Source organism: Clarias gariepinus, chromosome 21, assembly GCF_024256425.1.
Source record: "Clarias gariepinus isolate MV-2021 ecotype Netherlands chromosome 21, CGAR_prim_01v2, whole genome shotgun sequence".
Lineage (NCBI taxonomy): Eukaryota > Metazoa > Chordata > Actinopteri > Siluriformes > Clariidae > Clarias > Clarias gariepinus.
In genome coordinates this window covers 26087501-26114000 of record NC_071120.1, presented here as the reverse complement: position 1 = coordinate 26114000, position 26500 = coordinate 26087501, and the positions used below count along the sequence as shown (strand labels likewise).

At 37.8% G+C, this 26500-nt stretch overlaps 1 protein-coding gene across 1 annotated transcript in view; it reads right to left on the bottom strand.

Moving 5' to 3' along the window:
• Positions 1-26500, bottom strand: part of kremen1 (kringle containing transmembrane protein 1) — a 61468-nt gene that overhangs the window by 29484 nt on the left and 5484 nt on the right. Inside the window, exon 2 of the mRNA XM_053481254.1 lies at positions 420-582. Within this exon, the coding sequence (XP_053337229.1) occupies positions 420-582 (163 nt within the window). The remainder of the gene's footprint in view (positions 1-419; positions 583-26500) is intronic.

Here is a 26500-nt window from a genome sequence, read left to right as displayed (position 1 = left end):
TGAGAAAAACAAAGTGACAGAGAAAGAAGAAGAGAGAAAAACATGACATGGAGTGAAGGAAAAACAGATGGATGGCATGAAAGAAAATAAATAAGAGGCAGAGAAGGAGAACGTGAAAAACAAACAGAGATAGAAAAGAGAGAAAGGGCAAAGGGGACAAAACAGATGCAAAATAAAAGGCCGCAGAAAAGTGAGGGAGACGGAAATATGTGGATAGAAAGAAATGAAGAGACAGACAAGTATAGAGAAAGACAGAGTGAAGGATGAAGGGAACTGCCAAATAAAATAGTGATAATGAAGACAGACATGGACAGAAACACAATGAAAGACAGAAAAACAAAAATACACATAAATGTGTGAGTTAAAAAAACAAATGTAGATAGATAGATAGAGTATAAAGAAAGGGATAGGACGCCGACCTGCAGAAGTTGTGAGCTCCCAGTCCTCCTTCTCCATTCGGATATTTCAGCGTGTTGTACGGATGCTGGAAAGTTTCGTTCCAAAAAAGGCACGGCTTCCCTCCATGTAGACTCGTCTGGTTCTGCCGACCTCGGTAGTCCTCGCCGTTCACTGTGTAGCATTCTATAACATACAAACACACACATGTGTAAGGATCATGTATACAGTACACTATTTACGCACATGATTAAATATTCTTTACACCCTGTATACACATATCGTTCTGTCCAAATGTGAATTCATTAGAAAATATTAGCAATATTAACATCAATGAAAAATGTAACTGTGGTACACTATAGTACTGTACATACTGTAGTAGTGATATAGTAGTATTCAATAGTATTACTGTGGTATTACCATGTTAGGCACCATAGGGCTTTATTGAGTACCAGGGTAGGTACTACGGCACTTCAGGTGGTAGTACTATGGTGTATACCACAATACTTTAGCAAACCCCAAAAAAAATTTTGTTTGTTTTTTTGTTTTGTTTTTTAAAGAAAAACAACATTTTAAAATATTACTAGTATTTACACCATTTATATTCTATAAAAAAAAAAACAGCTTACAGTAACAAACTTGGTACGCATGCTAGTATGCTCCTATTATGTTAAAGTAGCATAACACTTACAAACATAAATGTTTACAAACATATATGTGTGTATGTATACTGTATATAAAGTATATTTGATAAATTACCGTCTTACATCTTATTATGTCCCGAACAAAAGCTTTACTTAAATAAAAAAGGAGTTAGCAGTTGACAAGACTTGCTAATTAACTTGCTAAATAATCTTGTATTATGCACTTAATTTAATTTTCTGCTTTAGCATTTAATCTTTCTATATTTTCTGACCTACCCTAAAATATAAAACCCTTAAAAATTATATATATATATATATATATATACACTGTTCCTTTTTCTGTAACTAGTAGCAGTTAGCAGGTAGGCTAATATGTTAAAGTTTTTCCGTTTTAGCAAATCGTTGCTCATTATTAAAGCTAAAAATGTTTACATTTATATTTCACAAAATGAAAGCAGCAATTTGCAGAAGACTCTTTGCTACATGTGCTAATATTGATGATAAATAAACCGTAAATAACATTAGCAGTTAGCAGCATATAATACTTAAATGATTAATAAATAAAGACACAGTTTGTAATAATACTGCTGAGACTGTCAGGTATGCTAAGATACATTTTCATCTTATTTTATTTATTGTTTATCATCATAAACAACATGGAAATTGTTCGGAAGTGTAATAAAAACCGTACTTGGATACCTATCTAGAGGTACAGTAATTAGCAACACTTTCTGTGCTAAGCATGCTAATGTTTATTAATCAGGAGTTGATGGCTGACATTCAGTTGAATTAGTTTCGAGACAGGGATCCAGATTCATATTTTTCTAAGGCCGTTAGCTAACTGTGCTAATGCTGAACTATTTACCTCAGTCTGTCCTAAACATGGCTTTAAACTGTCAAGCCAATGTGGAAAGCAGCGGCTAACAAGACTTAACCTTCTAATGGTTAGCTGTTTCCTTCGTTTTCTGCCCGTTAATCACAAACAAAGGCAGGCATTTGGATGGATTGAACACTCTAAAGCACAAATTGCTTTCTACTCTTTAAACTATTTTTGGGAAAGGAGAAAAAAAAAACAGCTGTTTTCTTTTTTCTGAGCAGTAAACATTCACCATGACGACATGTACACTAAGAAAATGTCACAAATACACATGTTTCTTTTTCTAAAATCTATTTTAATACATGAAAAATCTCTACATGGCTGTTTTTACTCAGTGGTGTTTTTTCTTTTATCATTTTTTTCCCATTTTTTCAGCATCGCTTTTCTGCTCGGGCTGATACTGCAAGTTTTTCTAGATGATCTCAAATCGAACAATTTCCTGATGATAGTGGCGAACACGTTTCTGTTGCACCACAACAATGGAGTCTTATTTACATTTTCAATTTGCAAGCTGCATGCAAACCCACGTCCTCAGAAGCATGACTGATGAAGGAAAATTTACACATGTAGACCTGAAATCATATAATTACCCGGTCATGCCAGTCATCAAACATCAGAATAACAAACATGGTGGGAAAAAATGGGATCTACGACCATGACGTGTTCTAAAAACTATTGATTTCCTGAGACCCAGGGATGGGACTCATCAGGGATCATCCGATACAATTTTACCACGATACCTAGGTGCCGATTTAATTTGTATTGCGATTCTGTGCATATCCTGATTTTATAAATATCCTAACAAAATAGTTTTCCAGATTTTATTTCAATTCTAAAAAAACAAAATCAAAAATAGCAAATAAAATCCTATTACATGGGATTCTGTGCTATGTGATTAGTTTAGAGCTCGCCACCTGCGGGATTATAGTGGAATGACAACATTTTACAACCTCAAACGCAAATAAAAAATTTATTGTGAACAACAATGGCTAAACTAGTTCTAGGAGCCATTTTATTCAACCGTGATAAGCAGAAAATCATCTCAGGAGGATTCAAAGATGTATATGAATATCCTAAGGCTCTGAAGACCAAGTCTACCAGACAAGGACAGGAACCTGATGCTATCAGAGACACACATTTACCAAACCCAGTCAACTTTATCCAGTCTTCAACCATCTACTGTAGTCAGGGTGTCTCACTCACACATGATAGCCTCAGATTCCTGAATCTGCATGATTTTATGCATTGGCTGGATAGATACCTCCATAAATGTACAGATGGACAATAAAAGGGATGATGAGCGTATAACACGTGGTTAATGTTCGCTGAAGAAGCTGCATCCTGCATGACCTGCTTTCTAAAAGCGTTAAAGTTAACATTTAACAGCTAAGCTCATTTCCTTGCCTAGGCCATTCATCACGAACAATGCCGGTTGTAGATATTAAACGAAATTATGTGAAACGCCTCGAGGGGATAGGCTGAGGGTGATCATTTTCCATTCGTGTAACCAGATTTGAGTTGCCTGCACAAATGAGTCACGCTACCAATGTTATTTGGCTCGTCTAGCATGCTAGTCATTTGCTGTGTCGTGAGTCATGGCAGAGGGCATTGATGGAACGAGGGAGGAGGCCGGCAGGGTGACAGATAAATAGGATATAAATAAGATTTTAGATTCAGAAATTCAATTAGGATGTTTTCGTCCATCTGCAGGTCTGCACTCTCGTGAGGCGAGATAGACGAGAATTACCGCTATTAATCTTCCGGATGAAGTAGCGTAGAAGAAACGAAGCGAGATCCTGTAGCAAAACTTTTTTCACTAAAGGCCGGTGCGAAATGAGAAGCCTCATTTAGAAATGCACATACTGTATATCTCTATAACCTCGTGTCATTCACAGCATTATGCTTTATCTAATTTACACTCTCGTGCTTGACAGATGCTTGTCAGATCTTATACGCCTTATTAAAAATTATGTTCTTAAGTAGCACACTGTTCCCAGCCTGACTCGATATATTACTGTATCTGGTTGGACACTTTTCCGCTCCACACCTACCAACCAGATCAGGAAATTTCACCCCATCATTACAGTCATTATCCAGTCACGGCTTTTAGCTCCCAACTATTTACCTGATAATCTGCCAGCTGAGATATGAAGACGAGACTGACATGTGAAAAGGTCGCCGAGGAGATATAATTAAAGCCCAGAGCGTGCCAAAGAGGTGCTCAGCTTTTAACAGAACCTGAATTCGAGAACAAAAGATGAAAAACTCGTATCAAAGAAAACAGAATGGTTTGATTTGAACCTCCCATGTTTTAGACTTGTTTTTGTGTATTTACCCACAATCATTTTTACTGTTACTGTTTGATCGTGGTCTACAAATTATTTTTATAATTGCATACATGACTGGGTGTAAAAAGAAACCAGAAGGAACCAGGAGGAACCTTAACGTTTGATGAGCGTTTTAATATAGGTGTAGTAACATTGCGATGGTGTTAATCGTCAGGACAACACTGTTTTCGAAAGTTAGAATGACTTTAAAACGGAATCGTCACTTTTATTTAGGGCGTTTATTCCGATTAACATCCATTCGAACAATGTCCGTCCACATCCATGGTCCCTTAAGTTTCTAAGGGGGGTTTAGAACAGCTTTCCAAACACGGAGCACACACTGCCTCTGAATTACTCTACTGTAATAGAGTTCGCTGGTGTTTGCAGCAATGAAACCGCATTACGTCTTCTTTCAGAGAACACATCTTAGAAATTAATCAAGAATAAAATATAAAATTAATTAAGCAAGTCTTTTTTTTTAACCGTTTGTTACCCAAATTAATATTTCAGCAAATTGCTGTTGCTCGCGTATTTACTAGCATAGCTGTCTGTTTTAGTATTATTATTGTTCAAAAGCAACCCGATACCTACATTGCCCCAATGTCAATCTTGTAATATTGCCCAATTAACATCACATTTTGACAACCACACAATCCCGCTGGGTTTGGCTCTATTGACAAAGTCTAAACTTGAAGAGATGAACCGTATTTGTGCCATTGTGTGAAATGTTTCTTGTGTGAAGTCACAGGAGAAAACGAAACTAAACCTTGTCTCGCCACATTCTCCAGCGTGACAGGGAATAAACACACAGAAAAAAAAATTCGGATTCCAAGATCAAAAGGGTCAAAGTGGATATTGTTACTAATGTATAGTGCTGTGCAAAAGTCTTAGGCACATGCTAATAAATGAATAAGTGCTGTAAAGCATAAACGTCCTGAAAACAAACAAAAAAAGGCTAGGTTTAAATTCAATGGGAAGCAATTGATAAGCTATAAATGTACACATTTTTCAATTTTTACAAACAAAACTGAACTGAATTGACTTGAACTTAAGAAATCAGTTGGGCTACTGATAAGAAGCACCGTCACGTTGCCACTTGAGCACGGCCTCTAACCCGTAACTGCTCAGCTGAATAATGAGATAAAATGTCAGTCGCTCTGGATAAGGGTGCCAGCCAAATGTCGTAAATGTAAAAATCGCTTACACAAATAAACCCTAATAAATGCTGTAATTTTGTTTTCAATGGATGTGAATGGACTTTTTAATACCTCTAACCCTTTTTCAGTCGTACTAAATTGCAAGTGCAATTACTGCTCCTGAACGGAACGCAGTGTACAAAGTTAATCCTTGCGGCGTTAACTCCACCCTGTCTTTCACACCTTCTTACCTTTGCACATCTTGTCTTAAAAAACATTACAATGTGTATCTTTCACCCTTAATTATGCAAATACTCTAAACATTTGAACAGTATCCCGATCAGCACCACTGACCTACAAAAGTGTAGACGCCGTTTTATTGCTTCATTTCCCTTTATTTTAACTTTGCAAATGAGAAACCGTCTGAAGCCTTTGGGGGTTTTTTGTTATTTTTTTTTTTTACATGTTATGAAGGTTTTAATTAAATCTCCAGCGCTGTTGTGACACATCTGCAGCTTTCTTTCTGTAATTATAATCGCCGTAATTGAGAAATCTGTATTGATTATTAAGCTCGGCACTCGACGCGGGAGTCAGCATATTAGAGCCGAACGTTTCGTTTGAAAATTTGCTGATTACCGTAGAAGTGTTTGGAGAAAGAAGACATGCAGTATGGCGTAACCTAGACCGAGCAACAACCCACGTGTCATTTTATTACAGATGAAAGCAAATCTGAAACATGACCCACCGGCAAATTTAGCGTTTTGACATTTTACGCAAAGGAAATTAAATTCCTGTGGACTGGTTGAAACATACTGGATTGTACGCCCATTATACTGCATACCCCCACGTTTTTAAATCACCTTGCTCAAGATAAGCCAACGAAAAACCTGATGTATATCATGTTTTACGATCAATTCTGTGGATGCAGTGTTAGAAGAAAGTTACCACCTTATGGATAATTAAACTCTGCTAGGTGGCGCTATTGTCCTGCCAAACTTTGCAAATAGTTCTCACGCAAGCTGGGAAAACATTTCAAGGCCTGTGACCGAGAAGCGGTACATGAGTCATCCCGCACATCCTCTGGAGTAATTATCATATTCTTTTTGTTATCTCAGGCCAAGCCACAAGGATGCCCTCAGGAACAGCTCGCATTAAAGTCGTCCGCACGAGGCAGGATGACGGAAAAAAAGAAAGAATAATGAAAAGAATAGGAGAAAGAACGACTGCGACTCTGAGAGGGTATGAAGTTTGGTAGCGCTCACAGATTGGGCAGCCATCTTGCTTCTGTGGCTAACCTTTCTGAAAAAGCTTTCTCAAACTGGCCGGACTGAAATAAGCAGGGCTCGAGGAAGGGTAGTAATTAGCAGCAGTTTGGTTTGATGTGGTCGAGAGGCACCATTACGCTGCGGCGGCCAGGGGAAGCAGGAATAAGAGGAACGAGATAAGAAGGTCCGTCCATGATGAATAGGGAGTTAAAAACCGACAGCGTTCAAAGCGCTGCTGTTTTGGGACAAGAACTCACAAGTCGCACGCGCCGGAGCGACTTTAAGGCCGGGAGAAGAAGGTGAAGGCTTCCATTCCAGTTCCAGAGCTACCATTTTACTCTGTCATGCAGCAACTGTTTCCCCTGTATCGCCATGTGACGTCTTTGTTGTGGTTGGATTACAGACTTTGATGGGAAACAGAGCTCTGACCGCATCAAAGGTCGAAGTGGGGGAAAAAAATGCTATAAAACACGACCACTTATGGAACAAAAAAAAAAAAAGCAGCCCAGAACGACAAGGCAGAGAGGCTGACCCTGCACAGGCCTTATAACCAGAAACAAGAGGGTCCTCATACGCAAAAGGGAGTTGATCACCCTGTTATTATGTTTGCAAGGATTTGAAGCTAATTGCTTCCACATTGAGCATCCAGATGCTGCCGTATCTGTGTAAGAGACATGCAAAGGGGATTAAAAAAACAAAACACACACGAGATCGGCTTCACGATCACGTGATCGATATCAAAATAAACAAGAAACAAAGGACTCCCCTCCAGCAGGGAAATGCAGGTCATGCCGTTTTGTGTTTACCCCAAAAACTGCTTTGAAGGAGGATGAGATTGAGTCACACACTTGTTGATGTTCATGCGAACACTTGTGAGGACGGATGCTCCATAAACAACACAACCGAGTTTCTAGGAAATGGACTGTGCGGCCGGAGTAGAGGTGCTACACGATAAGCGTGTGGTTGTTAACGTGAAAGTAGTGAAAAGTAGTTTAAGTAGTTGTGTTGTGAAAGTACAAAAGTAAAGTTCCAAGTCAGGAAAGAGGTCCGAATCCAGTAGCCTTAGAAGTTTCAGTTTAATCAGTCACAATACTAAATATTTTCTTGCCGTTATTTCATCAGCAGTAGTTCATCCTAAAACAGACAATACTAATTTTAATTACACAATATATAGTTTATTTCCTTCTAAATGTAGCTACTTACAGCCAAGAAGCTAGCCAATTCAACAGTTAGCTAACTAGTGTTGCATAAACCTTTTATCATGTGTACAGTAGCGTACCAATGTTCATTTTTCTGCTAACACACATTAATGCTTTGATTCTGTTTGAGACAGACGTGACCCATTTCAAGATGAATTTTATTCAGTTTGTTTTATTGGAACACTTTTTAAACAGCACAAAACTAATTAAATTTCTTTTTTTTTCCGTCAAACATACTGCAGGACCTTGGTAGCATGTGACCCGGGAACACAGGACCATAGAACTGAGGACCAGCGCCCTTGGAAAATAGAACCCTTTTTTATGCTCCTATTATGCGCAATATAAATCTGGGAATCACAGGACCCTGGGAACACAATGACCCCAATGTGTACTAGCAAGATACAGTAGCTCGGTTTTTAGCCTATATTACAATATAATACTTTTAAGTATAACATATATTAAATATTAAATAATATAAAAAATATATAAAAAAAATAAATAGTAAATCCTATCATGTTAATATGCAAATGTTAAATGTCCCGTATTGTTTTCCCGTATTGTTTTCTATTTCTTTAACAAGTTAAACAGGTCTCAGATCTCCACCAAAGTTGAATCCCTCCCGGATAATGCATTTTCAGACCTCAAGCTGAGCCACACGCCTGCAGTGAACAGCAGAGCTGAGAAACAAGTCGAAGGAGGCAAATCTTCCTATCTGAAGTCACAATAGAAGGAAAATCTAATCATCTTGTTTAAACCCCAGCCAAAACAAAACATCTTTTTATTCCCACTCTTTAAAATTTCTTTTTAAATGTTTACATACAGACACACTGGAGACCCATCTAAAAGTTAAGCCTTGACATCATATCCAGGAGATAAGTTAGTAAATTCAAGTAAAAAAGTAAAATCCAGATGTTTGGGGTGTAATTTATAATTCACATGAGGTTCCATAATACAAATCCCGTGCGAATAAGGCTTAGATGAGCTATTCACGTATAATTAGTTGATCAAATGTACTGTAACTTTAAGTTACGTAAAATGTTTAGCGTAGTGCTACTGTTCACACAGATACCACATTTCTCAATCTAATTTCATTTCCATCAAAGCAGTACATCCGGGATGATGTTTCTGTCCAAAACATCTGAAGCAGAACATCACCGGTGACGCTAATAATAAAAGGTGTGACAAAATGCGCTGAGGTAAAACGACCAAATCAGATCTACTGTACCTGAGAGACGTTTCCTCTGACAGCAGGAAAAGCAGGAAATACATGATTTTGATTTTTACCTATACGTATCTTGTGGTTTTGATGGCACTGAAGCGTTTGATTGACGGATTGGTTCAATCAAAATCACAAAAACAACAAACAGAATACAAACAAATATGGATTTTTCTAGTGAAATCTATCCGACCAGCTAACACAAGTTTGATGTCCTTGTTTTTCTACTAAAGCCGCATTTGAAATATGCTGTAGCCGGAAAATAATGAAAGCCTATTATCACCATAAAACCCCTGTTAATACCCGTCCAAATAATTTGTTAAGCTACATAATAAAAGCAGAGCAAATAACCGGGCCGTTCCAGCAGCTGTGGTTGAGAGGAGAAGCGTGACACAACACTAGTAGAACAAATTATTCTGTTTTGGATGTGAGAAATCTCATGCCAAACCATTCCCTCGACTCCAGAACCACATCAAACTCTGACATACTCATCCAGCAGTGAGCCCATCAGTCCCTCGGGGAACTTCCTTCCACACCAGGGAAGACAAACTGACGCTATGTAAGCATAGACGTTGGGTTGATGAACAATACTGCAAGTTAAAGACACAGTTAAAAGACATTATTACTACAGAAGTGATTCATGTAAGGTTTATAAAATCCCAACCGTCATTCAGGACTAGTTTTGTCTTCTAAATCCGGTATTCCCTGACTGAAAACCAGAGCCAAGCCAAGGAAAAAAACATAATTACCCCTGTTCCTGTCTCATTTTCTTGGACTCGTACCCTGGCCTGAGCCGCGTATCGCATTTACCTCAAGCTAATACCCACTTACTCTAGACTAAGAATAGCGGCACGGCTAACCACGCTAGCCACAGACCCAGGCTTCCTGTAGAAGGCGTAACTCCGGGTTTATCCAAACACACAGGCTGACCATCAAAAGAGAAACTGTAAAAGCTGGTCTCGCCTCAGAGTAAATCTCCAACACACCAAGCGGTCGCTGGGCCCTTGGCATTTTCACCTCTTGACTCTCATCCATCCCGCTTTCTCTCCTGCTCTCTTCCGTTTCTCGTTCATGCGACGCTTTCCATGGAGAGAAACCAAAATGGCCATTTAGCCAAAGTGTGCTGCCAGAAGCCTGATCCTTTGATGTTTAATATCTATGTATATAGTATGAAGCCTACAGCAGACAGCACTGGTATTTAACATTTTTTTTACGCCTTTTTCTTTAACGTCTTACAATATGATCACAGTTTCCAACAAAAAAAAAAGAAAACATATCTAAACAGATAAATAGACTTAAAATCTGTCTTAAAATATCTATCTAATCGTTTATTTCATTCATTCATTCATTCATATTCATATGGAAGAAATTTCTTCTATACTAGTTATCCGGTACAGGGTTGGGGCCCAGGATGCCATCCCAAGAGTCTTAGGGCACTATGCCTGGATACACCCTGGACACTCACTCACTCATCGTCTGTACCACTTTATCCTGTATTCAGGGTTGCAGGGGGCCTGGAGCCTATCCCAGGAGTCTTAGGGCATGAGGCAGGGAACACCCTGGACAAGGTTTTTATAAAGAAAAATGATTGTGATATATATATAATAATTTCAATTGGCAATTTTTAAATAATTTTTTTTCATGAATTGTATTTATATTAAATCATAGTTTAAAGTCACACTTTAAAATGAAAATATTAATCCCCAATTCATCTTTTTTGAATTAATAATCCACACTTATTTTATTTATCTATTTATTTATTTAGTTACTCATCTTTTTCAACATTTCTTTCCCACATCTATCTACGTATCTATCTATCTATCTATCTATCTATGTATAGTATCTATCTATCTATCTATCGTATCTATCTATCTATCTATCTACACTATCTATCTATCTATCTATCTATCTACAGTATCTATCTATCTATCTATCTATCTATCTATTTATCTATAGTATCCATCTGTCTATCTATCTATCTATCTATAGTATCTATCTATCTATCTATCTATCTATCTACTGTATCGTCTAAAAAATACTTTAAATTTAACTTTAAGCCAGCTAGTTAGTATTAGCTGTGATGATTATAAAACTATTTAAAATATCCTAAAAAATTCATCATGTTAGCCATTTAATGCTATTTTGCTAGCATTATTTAAGGTAAAAATCTGTTCACCAAAGGAATAGATTTTGTTTTATTTCTTTGTATGGTTATAAATTTCTGTATCTTCTCAGAAACCCTTAGCTTATTTTAGCTATCTAGCTAGCCGTGGGGGTAAAATTGACACCTGATGACGGAGAATCCTTTTAGTAATCTTGTTGGTTATAGTTAGCATTAGTGTTAGCATTAGCTCTTCTTTCAAAAATCCTTTTAGGTTTTCTCATACTAGCTCTCTGGATAGAGTTAACAGGGAACGTTTGTCAATATGAACTAAAATCCTCATAGAAATCTTACGTTAGCGTGTGTTAGTCAGCTAGCAGTAAGGATTATTAAGATTTATGACTGATTAAAAATCCGTCGCTAACATGACAGGATTTCTGAGAGGATTTTAGCATGTATTCCTATCAGAAATGTTATCTTCTTATAATTTTTTTTCCCGAAATGAAGGAATATGTTCTAAGAATGAATTCAGTATAGTCTTGTGTATGTTTAATAGCGAACAAATGTAGTTATGCAGTTACAGTTTAATGCTGATGTTGTTTTCTCTGATGGTTCTAATATTTAGCATGAGAAACTTGAGGCGTTTTGGCTCACGTCACACACGCTGTGACGATTTCATGCTTGAAACTCAAGCGTAGAAGAAGCGCAGCTACGGCCAGAGCCACAGAGACCAACAGGCACGGCTTCACAAGCCCGAGCTCAAAAAGCTCGCTTTCAGATTGCGATGGTTCTAAGGCCTGCGGGATTTTTTTTTTATTGTGGTTCCACGAGTCTGGAAAGCGTGATTAAAGCACTGCACCGCGAGAGATGAACTCGGGAAGGTTAGGAGGTTAAATAAATAGCATGCTAATCACAGGCTAGTGCTGCACACACCACTAAACTCACTTAAACCGGCTCTGACAGGAGAGTAAACAACAGACAACATGCTGAGGAAAGAAGTGGAGAGGAGAGAAGAAAATGAGAGGAGAGATTAAAAGGGAAATGAAAATTTTAAATAAAGAGAGAAGGAGAAATAAATAAGGAGAGATGAGATAAAAAAGAGAAGAGACGAGTAGAAGACTGAAGAAAAAAGAAAGAGAGGAAAGGAAAGAGGGAAGGAGAGGAGAGATAAAAAGAAGAGATCAGAAGAAAGAAAAAAAGGAGAAGAGCAGAGAAGAAGATGAAAAGAATGGAGAGATACTATAAATAGACAAGGAGAAATAAATGTGGAGACAAGAGATAAACAAATGAAAATGAGGAAAAGAAAAAAAAAGACAGGAGATTTAGAGATTGGAATGGTGAGGAGAGAAGAGATAAAGAAATTAAAATAGAGGAGAGAGGAGAGTAAAAGAGAAAAGTGAGAGATGAAGGGTTAAAAGAAGATGAGAGAAAAGGAAAGGTCAGAATAAAAGGGGATATGAGAGATAAAGATGTGGAGACAAGATGGGAGATGTGGAGAGATGGAGAGAAGAGAAGAGATAAAAACAGAAGAAATGGAGAGAGGAGAGGACAGACAAGAAGAGGAGAAATAATAGAAGTTAGGATAAAGTGATAAAGAGATAAAGAGAAGACGGGAGAAATACAAATGAAATGAGAACTGGGGAAGAAAGACTAGAGACAAGAGGAACAAGCAAGAACAGAGAGAGATGGCAAGGAAGACATGGAGAGAGGAAGGAAAACAAAAAGGAAAGCAAAGAAACAGGCATGATGTAAAGAGAACATGAAACGAAGTAGTAGGAAAGTAGTAGAGGGATTTTTAAATCACTGACACTTGTTCCAAATTACACCGTGTATTTGGGGCGGAGCAGTTAAAAATGGATCAAAGGGAAAGAGACTCCCTCTTTAAGTGCACTTCATCTCCCCTCAGTCAAGTAACAATCGCTTTCGTTTACATTAATTCACATCTGTGATGTCTGGGGTCAAGAAGCCAAATCTTATCGAAACAACAGCACTGCATAGATACCCCCGTCACGTCCACACAGAGTCACATGTAGTGTCCAAATCTGCTCTAGAGAGACCAAACAAGCCTGCATACACACGTTGAGGAAATCTGATAGGTCTGAGAAACGTGTGTATGTGTGTCTGTAAGTGTCTCTGTGTGTGTCTGTGTGTGTAAGGGTTATGTATGCAGTCTAGCCTGTCAGCATTGCAAAGAAGTGTTAATGGACCTTAGCCAAGGCTGGGATTAGTTCGTTTAAAGGAACATTTTCACCAAAATACTCAACGTCCAACATTTAGCCCACATGTCTCCGATCAACCATAACGCTGTTTAGCGTCTGTGGCTTTGCTTCTTTGGTTTACTGTATCTGGAACTGCTTCAAAGTAAAGGAAGACTACCTGCTTGACTACTACTTGAATGACATCAGCAAGCTGTATCATTTCTTTTTAAAATAAAGACAAGCCTGACAGATTTTTTTATGTGGAATAACTAGTTCAGAATAGGTCATCGCGCGGTTAGTCATAACAAGAAGAAATCAAGGTGCTAGCTAAACTCAGATATCTTATACTTGAGAGCTGGCCATACACTATTTCTATCATGTTAATATACTAGTAGAACGTTAGATAGCACTGTTGTTTAACCTTGTCAACTGGCTTTCCGTAAGAATGACAACATGAACCTGGTGGAATGTTTGTAAATGTTCGAAGTGAATATTTTAGACTGGTAGTCTCCTGATCAATACTTAGCCAGCCTGGTAGCTAGCTAATGACAAGTCTTATTAACTAATATGCTAGCAGAAGTAAAAGGTAACTAAGTACATTTAACATAACATTTAACTAACATAAGTACAGTTAACTTTACTTGAATAGCTTGAATATAAGTGGATACTTTTTACTTTTATTCCACTACATCCTACAACAAATATCTGTAATTTCTACTTGACTACTTTTGTGCTAGTTGTTATTACATAACCGTGGTGTTGTGTAGTATTTAAAGCGGTAATATTGCCAACAGCTGACTATTAGACATAGTTGTGTGAATTTGCCTTCCCTCCCTTGTAGCAGGTGTTTGAAAACAGAAACAAACATGGATGCAGACAGCAACAAAAATAGGACTATGACTTACCTGGAGTAAGTGGGTTATGTAAAACTATTTTTAATTATGTTTCATAAATCATGAACGTTCCAACATTATGCTGTAAAGTTTCGTCAATGCTTTTCGATTACATTGCATCCCAAACCTCAACATAATGAAAGACTTTAGTTACTTTTAAAACCCATTAGTCTCACAGCGCTAAATACAAACATGTTTTAGGTGACTCTGTACATTTCTGGGGCAAGTGCAAAAACTTGACATGCTTCATTCTTGACCTGTTGTTTTAAGAGCTAGCTTTTCCATCCCTGACTCTGGATCAGCATCTCTCATGGACATGCTAACAACTCGCAGCACTGTACTCATGTACTCTAATGGAAAACCAGTGGCTGTGCGTGGGTGTGGAAGTGTGAAATCATCGCCCGGTTAAAACGACTCCTACTCGCACTCCAAAGTGCCTTGTCAGATTTCGAAAAACAAAACAAAAAAGGCACAAGAAGAATGCGTTCATCTGATCTTTCCAAACAACATTCCTTTTTTGCCCTCCTCCTTCATTTTTTGAAATTGCATCACTGTGATTGCGTTCCAAAATATTTCTGATAGCACACTAGGGCTCATTGTTGAGTTCAAAGAGTGTCATCGGTTTAATGGCTCTCGAAGCCTGATTATTATAATCCCACAGCCCACAGACAGGAAAAACAGCTCAACTCAGAGAAATTTCTAGAAGCCAGTGAAGTAAATATTTTAGATACAGGATTGGTAATACCCTAATAATTGTCCAGTTAATAGCTAATAGTAGCTAATAAAGTCATATTAATTAACAATACTCATCAGCTATTGAGGTAATTTTAAGTAATATTAGCTAATAACCATTTTTGCTGGGTAATTAGGTAGTTATGTAATAAGGGGTTATATTAGCTAACAGTCCACCGATTAGGAGTGGTATTAGATACCTACTATTATATATAATAGCTAACCATTATTCAAGATTGTCAATTTACATATATTTAGTAATATTATATAATTACAATGTTAGCCCGCTAATTAAGTAGTTATCTAATAAAGCATTATAAAGGACTATAATTCTATTTAATACAATAGTCGATCAGTAAGAAGCCATATTAGTTACCCACTATGCTAACTAGTTATTTAAATAGTCTGCCAATTAGGAATTATATCAACTAACTACTATTCTATCTAGTTTAATGTCATATTATCTCACTGATATTCTGGCTAGTTTTGGGTACTAAGCACTAAATTTATGGCTTTAATTTAAGTACTAAGTTAATGAGATATTAACTAAGTACCATACTAGCTTGTTAAGTAGATAGTTATACATAATAAGGAGTATTATTAGCTAATTACAGTGTTAGTTATTTAAGTACTCTAGCCATACTAGGTAGCTATTAAGATGCTTATTAAAAAAATTTAGATTAACTAACTATGATATTTAAGCAGTCTGCCAATACTAAGTTATACCATGCTAGAAATCTATAAGGGTGCTAAGGGTCTTATAACAAGTTATTTTAGCTAATCACAAGGTAGGCATATGTAGTTAGCAAAAAAGTGAGAATACTGATTAGCTCGCTGTATAACTATATATATATATATACACATAATATTAATTAAATTGAAATAATAACCAGTCAGAAATGATTACAAGACGTTCTTTGGTTTTAATAAAAAAAATATATACATAATTTTAAAAACAGTACCGAGAAACTAGCCAAAAATATGAAGATATTCAGAAAAAGATTACGGTAAAAACAACAATTTGTCTGATGATGAATCAATCAGTTCAGGAATATAAACTAACAAGTTTAGGTAAAAAAGGGTAAGTACAGTAAAAGAAGTTCAGGTTTTGACTTGATGTCGTTAATAAGAACATTCTAGAAAAACCATGAAATTCACTGTGGTTTTATTAATAAGGCTTCAGAGTTCTTGTGAACTTCAAGTGAACTGAAACCTCATGGTCTAAGTTTTCCAAATTTTTCAGCTTTCAGCCCTGTAAGCCAAACACCCATCAACCCAGCAATTTCTACAACAAACCCAAACAAATATTGTGTGCTCTACATGTTTGGGATTGCTCAGACATTGTGCGGAATGTTTCCTCTGCTTTTCTCACCCTTTCTGAACAAGTTTGCCAGTTCCCTTTTCTCCTGCCAACATTAGATTATTTTTGTTTGTTGGATAATTTTGTAGTGTGTGCCAAGCTCTGTCGACTCCTGTACAGGCAGCTCCCGTCCTAACCCGAAACTCTGAACGTCAGCATTACAGGAAAAGCTCCAGAGCTCCTGTCATATGAACCTTCCAATATCCAATTTGTGTGAAAAACTGGTTTTGCTGAGCTAAAAAATTGCCCAGTAACCGAATACTGTTACCCAAACAAGCAAGAGAAAAAGAACATCGTGTGGCAGTTGTGTCCTTTTCATGTTAACATGCAAGACCTGCATTTAAAGCAATTAAAGGCTTGGAATTTATGATTTATGATTAGCACATAATTGCATGTACACACTTTTAACACATTTGTTATGCACTTTTAAATAATCATTTAAAACAAACAAATTTAAAGGTCCAATTTGGCAATTAGGAAATAACTACTGTAAAACTACTGTCAGGGTACATTATGCTAACTACCTTACAGTACATACTGTATACAGTAGGTAGTTAATTTAATGTGACTTTGCAGTCATTGAATGTAGTTTGTTAGCTAGACAGCTAGCTACATTACTTGATGAGCAAGACAGAATTTAGCTAGCTAAAGTAACATGACCACCTATACACAGAAGGCAGCTTAGCTTAGACAGAATTTAGCTTGCTAATGAAATGCAAACCAAAAAATGCAGACAAAAGAACAGAATTTAGCTAGCAAAAAAAAAAAAAAATGTAACCTACACATGTAGCTTGGTAGCTAGTCAGCTAACTATTTAACTTAAAGCACAAAACAAAATTTAGCTAACTAACAAAATGTGATCTGTCAGACTAGCATAACTCTGTAACTACTGTAGATACTGTAGCTAGCTGTGAAATTTGTGGGACCAAACAGAAATTAGCTAGCTACGGTAATGTAACCTGACAGACACCAAGTGTATTGTGGTTGCTAGACATCTAGCTATGTTACTTTAAAAAAAAAACAGAATTTAGCGAGCTAACAAAATGTAACCTGGCAGATACTAAGTGTTGTTTGGTAGCTAGACAGCTAGCTATGATACTTGTGGGACTAAGAGAATTCAGCATGCATATGAAATGCATTTTGCCCAACACCAAGTGTAATTTGATAGCGAGGCAGATATGTTACACAGTGGGCCGAACAGGATTTAGCTGGCTACTGTAACAATATGTGACCTAGAAAGCACAGAAAAGTTTGATAGCCTGCTATGTTAATTGACCAAGCTGAATTTAACTTGCTAATGAAATGTGACCTGACTAGACTTGCCTGCTAGCATTAGCTAGTCAGGAAAATGCTTGCTACAAGTATTTATAATCTACAAACATATAGAAAGATCGTACTCAAAGTGATAGGACATGATAATCATAAGTAGGTTATTAATGTATAACGACACACCTGGTCGAACGAAGGTATCCACTCTCAAGATATAAACAAAGCAAACGCAATAACAATACACTGTACAGGCCAAACAACCTGCCATAGCAAACAGAACACCCATCATTCAAGAAAACCAAAGTGTAATGTTGATATAACGAAATTAAAGCAAACATCTTGTCATCATGACACGCTTATAAGCTTTTAAAAATTCTTCCTGATTGAAACATAAGCAATTATTACCCTGCTGAACTGCTGTGGAATAGACGCCCAAAGCATAATAACACACAAAGACAGTTACAGGTACAAAACAAGCGAGTACAGGTACATATTAAACCTCAAACAACCACACACACACACACACACACACACACCTGTTTCGTATCGTTGAGTTTGTCCCAGGTACTTATTGGTATTGCAGGAATGTTAATAAGAAGTAGAAGTTTCGTCCTAACAGGCATGCGTGAGGAGCATCGCAGTGCATGTGGAGTCAGCATTAGTGGTAGCCTCCCCTTAGATCTGATGGACCCTGATTATAGGACACACCACAGCAGGAGGAAGAGGTGTGTGTCTGTGTATGTGTGTTTTACTCCACTGTTTATGACTAGCTTTGTGTAGAACTTGTAATCTTGGAGACCCTTGTGTGTGTATAGCATGTATAAAATTAAAAGGATTTGCTGATTTGAGTTTCTCGTTGTAGGAATGCTTAACAGTTCCATGTAGAAACATGTAAACAACAAAAAAAAGGCAGTACTGAAAAGCAAGTTTTATTAAACTGAGAAATGTGTAGTTTAAAGCAGCACTATGTAACTTCTAGGGCTTCTTCATGCTAAATTTTTTTGAGGCATACAGTGAGGATATAAAAGTCCGAAAGGCCAATAGTTAAAAAAAAAAAACTCCAACTAAAGCTGACTCTGGATTACATGTTCCCAATCCAATTTTTTGTAACATGAACAGTCCTTAAACAGAAAGACAGACACATTTTGTAAGAAAAAGTTACACACCGCAGCTTTAATGGACTGAAGATGTTCTGCGATCGTTTTCTCGCCTCATTATCTGCTGTTTAAAGGTAATTCTACCTAATGGGGAAAAATTGATCCAGGTACGGATCGCAATACTTTCATTTGGCAAATCATGTATCAACTCCAAGACAGACTTCATTAGATAAATTTTTAATTTAAATGTTAAATTAAATCAAATCGCCAACTATATATTGTGATGATATCATGTCGGGTGATCTTTGGTGATTCCTGTCCCTTCTAATGAACTGTACCTACTGTATCTGTCATCTTCGAAGTGTCTAAACTCTGAAGATGAGAGCTGAGAGAAAAAAAAGTATACAGTACACCTACTATTTATTATCATATTATTAAACAACAAACGAAACAATATGGTTTATTTACACTTTCATTTTATAACGTAATGATGTGTAAGAATGTTGTCATTTTTGTCCTTCGAAGGTTCTTCCAACAGTCATGTTGTGTCATTACCCATGACTTAAAGACCCAAACAAGGAGATTACTTTCACACTGCAGAGCTGAAAATTTGAAATGGAGAAGGTGCTAATTGTGTGCAAGCACGAGAACGTACTGTATATATAATACTTCCTGTCTGTTCCATGACTATAAATAATCATCTTGACGTGGTATAGAGGCAGGCATGGGAATTCTGCATTATGGTATAACTAAGGTATAATTAGATGGTATAATTAGTGTAAAAAAAAAATAGATTTAAGTGTGAACTGAACCACAGTGTATATAATTCTGACGTCAATTATGAACCGATTCAGATTTACACACCTCAATCTGAGCAGAATCATATGTATAAAATTAAATCAAATAAAGTAAGATCTGAATTAACTGAATCGAGTCAGATTTGATCTGTTTTTATAGAACTGAATCAAGTGATATGTAAACTAGTTAAGCCTGAATAGTGTAAACTAAACTGATTCAGTTCTACAAATTTGATTCAGGTCCAAACTGATATAAGTCTTGTTTTTTTTTTTTTTTATGTCTCACATAAAAATAAAAGAAGTAGAAAAAGAGCCAATTTATAAATTCGTTTTACTTCGTCTACTTTTTAAAACTAAATCGACTTGATTCTTATCAGACTCATGTTTACAGAAACAAACAGACCATTTCATGGAGAAAGTTGGGAAAATATATATATTTTTTGTGGAGGTGGAACAGAGATATGAAGTGGAAAGATGGAAAGAAAATACGTGCAGCAGTTTGTCTAACGTCTGCATTCCTCTGAGATCTGATATCAACAGTAGCCTCTTTTTTATGTAACGCTTTGTCAGTCAGCTATGCTGTTCCCACTTTATCTCTTTCCACACTCCACTCCACATTTATCTGATCCTGCCTTTCAAACACGTACAGAAAGGCCTGCGCATGCTGCGCCTCGTCCTTATCCTGTCCCTTTTTTCTGTTTTTCTATCTCTATGTCTTTGTGCAAAAATGTCCTCCAGGTTGCAACTCTGAACACACAGGCACACACACACACATTAACCAATGGCGTTAAAAAAAAAAGGGGAAATAAAAGCCACCATGTGTAGCACGGATGGTATAGGTGAAAAGAAAAGCAGACAGTCTGAAACAAAACAGGGACAAAGGCTAACAAAAGCAACTGCACAAGATGCAGCACGATCGACGTCTCGCGCCCTCGGGGCCCAAATCAACTCCAGGTCAGTTGCACGAAGAGACAGCGAGATAGCGCTTCATCTGGGAAAAGAACGATAGAGCGGGTGGAAAAAAAGTGGGAGAGAAAAAGTGAAAAAGGGGGCATCCTGGTATCATCAGAGTGCAGGATCAGGTTCAGGGATTTATTCATGTCTGTGAGATTTGGTTTCACATCAACGAGCAGCTAAAGTGACCCGTATTCATCCCACACGCACAGGCCAGAGTAAACCTGGGCTTAGCTCGGATTAGATTACATCCTGTTCTTAACCGCAGATTTCAATACTCACACACACACGCACACACATACACACGTTGGCAATGAGAGCAAAACACAATAGAGAGAAAGAGAGCGGCAAGGTTTAAGCGCCAGATAAATGTCGGCGATACAATAAAAGGAGGAGACGAGATGCAACACTGAACCTCAACAAACGAAACTGTTTAAACCGAATCACATTGAATGAAGTTTTAAACCTAATGAAGGTGTGTTAAAGACTCATTTTTACCTGCACTTTGTATTAAGTGATTTAGGACTTGAACTGTGAGTCATGGGTGGACTGTCCATTCGATTTTTGGTTTAATTCAACAGCACTAATATCCAAATTAATTGAGACAGCTATATTTCTTAAAGGTTTTTAAAGATTAAAACTATTAAGTGTATCTAATATGAATTGAAATTGCTGTGTAACGTGTGCTGTTGCATACAAAGCGTTTTTGTTTCCACCAATCATACGCCAACCGTCTTCCAGTCCAGTAGGTGGCAGTATTGCGCTGACCATCCATATGCTTAAAAGTAAAAGAGGTGATATTCTCACAAAACATGAAATATGCAGGCGGTTCACATTTTCCGCAGTGACTGGTATATTTTTAAAGAATTTCGTCAGTTTTAGAGAATTTAGCATTTGAAACTTTATCTAGACAGTTCAAATAGGTAAATTCTGATTTAAAAAAAAAAACTGACCCAGTGATTCAATTAACTGAATTGATCAATGGAAGACTGATAAATTGCATAACTGATTAAATCACACAGCTCTATTTATGACTCACCTGATTCGAGTAACGTCCGAACTGAATCACGCTAAGACGACTGTACCCGCGTAGCTAACAAACGAGAAGTATACAGCCGTTAGAATCATCACACACTCACCTAGAAACACGCTGTTCACCTCAGGAATGTATCAACAGGGTTTTCGTAAAAATAGGTATCAGTAAAACTTCGCCTTTTAATTTTTGGCCACATTTTAGGGAATTTGATGGGGACACAAATCGGCATTACGCTAGCCTAATGCCGTTAGCCGTTAACTTCGAAACTGAACTGCCTCAAACTAGAGATGAATGCGATTCACTTCTTTGCTGATTCAAGTGCAAAAGTAAATAAAGTAAAAGTCAAGTTTATATAACAAATCGCATTAATTCAACATTAGTTTATACAGTAAAATTTATTTGGGTTCATTTGAACAGGTTCAGGTTGAAAGCACTTAAATGAATCAATTTTAAACTACTTCAGTGAACTGAGTCAATTTTGAACTGAATCATATACAGTACAGATCTGAATCAACTCATAAAAGATATGAATCTTTATACAAAACCAAGTAAGGTAGATTATGGACTGGGACGGGTTACTGAAAGGGACACGTTCTAATTTTGCTCTGAATCAAGTTTATAGATGTTAATTAAAAATTGTTCTGAGCTGAATCACTTTGATGGACTGAAATGAATCATTTCAATATACAGCACAGAATCAAGTCAGTTCCAATCTTGGTGAATGGAACTGAATCATCAACTGAAAAAGGTGTGAAATCCAAGTTGTAGAAAATGAACTGAAATCATTCACATTTAATTGAATCCTAAGGCGACAATTCGCTTCCTCACCCACTCATCCTGGCCAGAGAAGGCAGGGAGGGACGGTCTGGCGTTTTATATTTTCAGCCTTGGCCTTTCGTACTTCCTACCCACTTCCCTCGTTCGTGTCGAGCGTACACTCCGGTGGCGGAGGACCAAAGTCAGCTTTGGTGTTGCGGTGAAAAAGTTCACGAAGCAGGTCGAGTTCGTGAAACTGGCCTGGTTCTGGTCATGAAGCCTGAAATCAGAGTTCTACGGCTGACCACATAACTACATGTTAGCTTTTTAAAAATGCTAAAATGTGGCCAGCCTGGACATGGGAATGACGAAGACTCCCAGAAGATGACAGAAACTCCCCCTGAGGCCTTGTTTTGCAGGACAGCAACCATCTGAGGTTACTCAACCAAACACTTGAGGTCATAAGGTCAAAGGTTAGCACTGGCTAAGAAGCCAGAAGCCTACAAGACTAGTAGGGGATTAAAGGTCAGTCTTAGGAACATCACATACATGTTTGTGTTTCTTTTTCTATCCTTTTTAGCCTACTTTGTGAAATGAGCCTAAAATGTTAAGGTTTGGAATGAGTCCTTCGAGGAATAATGAATAGTTTTATATATTTTTTTATCTTCTTTTTACATAACTGAATGGAGAACATTCCCTACAAAAGGCCACAACTTATGTCTCCTAGGTTTAGCTAATCCAATCACAACAATTCAGCGTATTGCTAGCCAGCTAGCTGGTATAAACAAGCTAGGTATATGTCAGGCTTGCATGAGACGCACACATTTAGCTACTGTAGCTATGTATCATATTGAACAGTAGACTTACAAGAGCTAGTACTTTTCACATTTTTTGATACTATATAAATATGAGGAATGTTTTGTCTGTACCTTGGTCCGAACTCTGCGGTATTTAGGTATTTGCCTGAAGTTTAACATGAAGAAGAAGTGAAGTTATGAACTGTTATGTGCCACATTACAAACCGGACCTTCTCGACAGCGTACTGCGCACGCGCCGAACTGTGGCCGCATAATACCTTGTAACATTTGTAAACGCTTTTTAGCTTTATTTTATCCAACAGAATGGCGTCTGGCTCACATAACCTCACCTCACAAAAAACTCATTATCTCGTGCAATTTTCATCCGTTTTTTCCCCACGCATATTCCTTGAGGGTCTGTCGATCCTCGCAAATCGAGCCGAATGCAAAAAAGGTCTGGATGTGATTTTGATTATAAAAACAATTATTTGTGCCATCAGATAGCTCTGCAGAGGGACAGAGTGTTTGTGAGGCCATTATTCATTACTGTGTACTCAACCGAAGAGTGAGAGAGAGAGAGAGAGAGAGAGAGAATGGCATTAAAAATGACAAGCTTCTCATCAGGCATGCATAAATGTCAGGAGAAACTGGAATCTCAAGGGATTGTGGGTATTGGAGCAAATAACTAGGAAAGAAAAAGAGATGAGGTGAGGGATTAAAGAGCAGGGATTAAAAAGTCTACCTGTGAAGGTGATCTTAAACCGTTTCTGATTTAAAAAAAAGTTTAGCTACCTAAATAACCGCCATGGTGTACATTAGGATTAGCGCAGCGCTGCTTTTTGCTAGCTGACGTGCATGGGTAATACATATGTATGCATATCTTTATCATATGTATATCTTTATCACACATATATTATCTTCTTCTTTATCTTTCAGCTGTTCCCTTTCAGGGGTCACCACAGCCGATCATCTGCCTCCATCTAACCCTATCCTCTGCATCCTCTTCTCTCACACCAACTAACTTCATGTCCTCTCCTTTACTGCATCCATAAATCACCTCTTTGGTCTTCCTCTAGACCTCCTGCCTGGCAGTTCCAACCTCAGCATCCTTCTACCGATATATTTACCATCTCTCCTCTGAACATGTCCAAACCACCTCAATCTGGCCTCTCTGACTTTATCCCCAAAACATCTAACATTGCTTGTCCCTGTGATGGACTTATTCTTGATCGTATCCATCCTTGTAACTCCCAAAGAGAACCTCAACATCTTCAGCTCTGCTACCTCCAGCTCTGCCTCCTAATTATAGTGTTTTTCAACTATTAGGCCACATTTCGAGCCCCAGAAAGAAAATCGGACAAACAACACGAAATTAGGAAGTTTAGTAGAATTCACGTGTCAATTATTTTAAACTTTATATTAGCAGTCCATTTGCACGCACACTCACAAACACGCAGATGATTGACAGTTTAATTTTATGTTGTTTCTAAACTGCCTCTCTGTATTATACTGAAATGACACAACAAAGCTCACGCCAATGTGTCTTTCACTCTCTCTTTCTCTTTCTCTCTTTCTCTCTCTTATATAACCATCATGTGACAAGTTCTGTCAGTGAAAAGATACTGTCTTTGTTTGGAAGTCGCAGCACCAAAGATGCTCATATGGTGTTTGTTTTACGTGCGTGCGTACGTGTCAAATGCACGTCCACCTCAACTTTCGACCGTAGTTCTCAGCGGTTGGTTTAAAGAGCTCACAGCCCACATCAGGGTGAGCAGCATTTAGACATTGTTACCCGTCTTTCCTAGATTTCCAAGAAGCCCTTGTACCCACTTCCTGCCAATAAAATCCTCATGCACAAGGGGGTAATTAGAGATATGGTGGGTGACCTGGCCTTGAACCGTCAGCCTCTTGAACACTGTGTGATAAAGAAGACTTATGAAACGAAGCTCAAAATCATGCCGTTTTTAATGCAAATAAAAGCACTGATTTCATTTCAGTAGTAAAGCATAACTACCAGCTTATATTTATTCTTGTTGTCATGGTTACGCTGGAGTTTAAAAGACAATTCAACATCAATTAAAGAAGAGAACCCCAGGAATGTGGAAAACAAAAAAGGGTCAGAAATATACACACACACCGCACCTAGTTTATTAATTCAATGGCGCTGAAAGTCACAAAACGTCTTTCAGTTTGCCGAGCCCAAGGCCTCTCGACTTCCTGTTACTAATAAAGCTTGACTCCAGCTTCTAGATGCTCTTTGTAACATAAAAAGAGTTTGATTGACAGCACTCTTTGGAGGATGGTAGATTTTTTTAAACATATCAGGAACGTCTCTCGGAGGCATTTCTACACAACTACGGGTTTGAAGACAAATCGTATAGCCAAGAGGGACAAAGAGGAGCTCTCTTTCAGGGGAGGGAGCAATGGGACTTTGGTAAGGTTGAGTACACTTGTAAAAGATATTTTTTTTTAAATGGAGAAAGAGGTCAAGAAAAAAAGCATTTGATAAAAAAGCATGTAAACTGACAGGAAGATGAGGGAGATCAAGACCAGAAGGTGTTAATACAACTTATTGGATGCGAACCGCCATAAAACGAGAAGAAAACCAAATTTGAGGTTCCAGGATCTGCTAAAACACCAGTTATTAGGCACTTGTTATTAAGTGGCAAGGTCTGGAATAAGATCCAAACTGTCCTCCACAACTAAAAAGTGGTCAGAAACAGCCAAGGAACCACCAAGCCAAAGACCACTGGAGGACCAGTGTCCCTGTCTACAGTCAAGCCAGTTTTACATCACTATGGACAATCCAAGAAAGAAGCCCCTGCTTCAAAATCCACACCTTAAAGCCTAACTGGAGTTTTTAGTCGACCACATACACAAAGATAAAGTCTTCTGGAAGGAAGTTTTGACCAGAGGTATCTACGGAGAATTAAAGATGAGGCCTTCAACACTATGACCAATGTACAGTAAGGCTGTGAAGCATGGTGATGGAAGCATCATGCCAGAATTGGTGGAACTGGTACAGAAAAAGGAGGGCTACCTGAGAGCTCCTCACCAGAACATTGATTTAACAGCTAGACAAATAACCAAAATCGATTGTTCTAACAGGACAAACACAAATTAAAGCTGGGTGTGGAATGGATCAAGAGGGGAGTTTCAACCCTGTCGGGAAATGTGTGGAAAAAGCCGCGTCTGTGCCACAAAAACAGCTAATGTAAATGAACGTGGCTATTTCTGCCAAGAAGATTCGCCAACCATCCGCCCAAAATTCTTGCAGAAGCTTGTTGATGGCGACCAAAGGCATCTGCTAAGGGACTTTTAACCATATATTAGTTGTGCTGTATGAATATTTTTGACCCTGTCTTGATTTCGTGATGGAAATCTGAAATTAATTAAACCTTGTGCACCAAATTCTTGGGGGTTTTCTTCTGTTACAGATGTATATCGTAC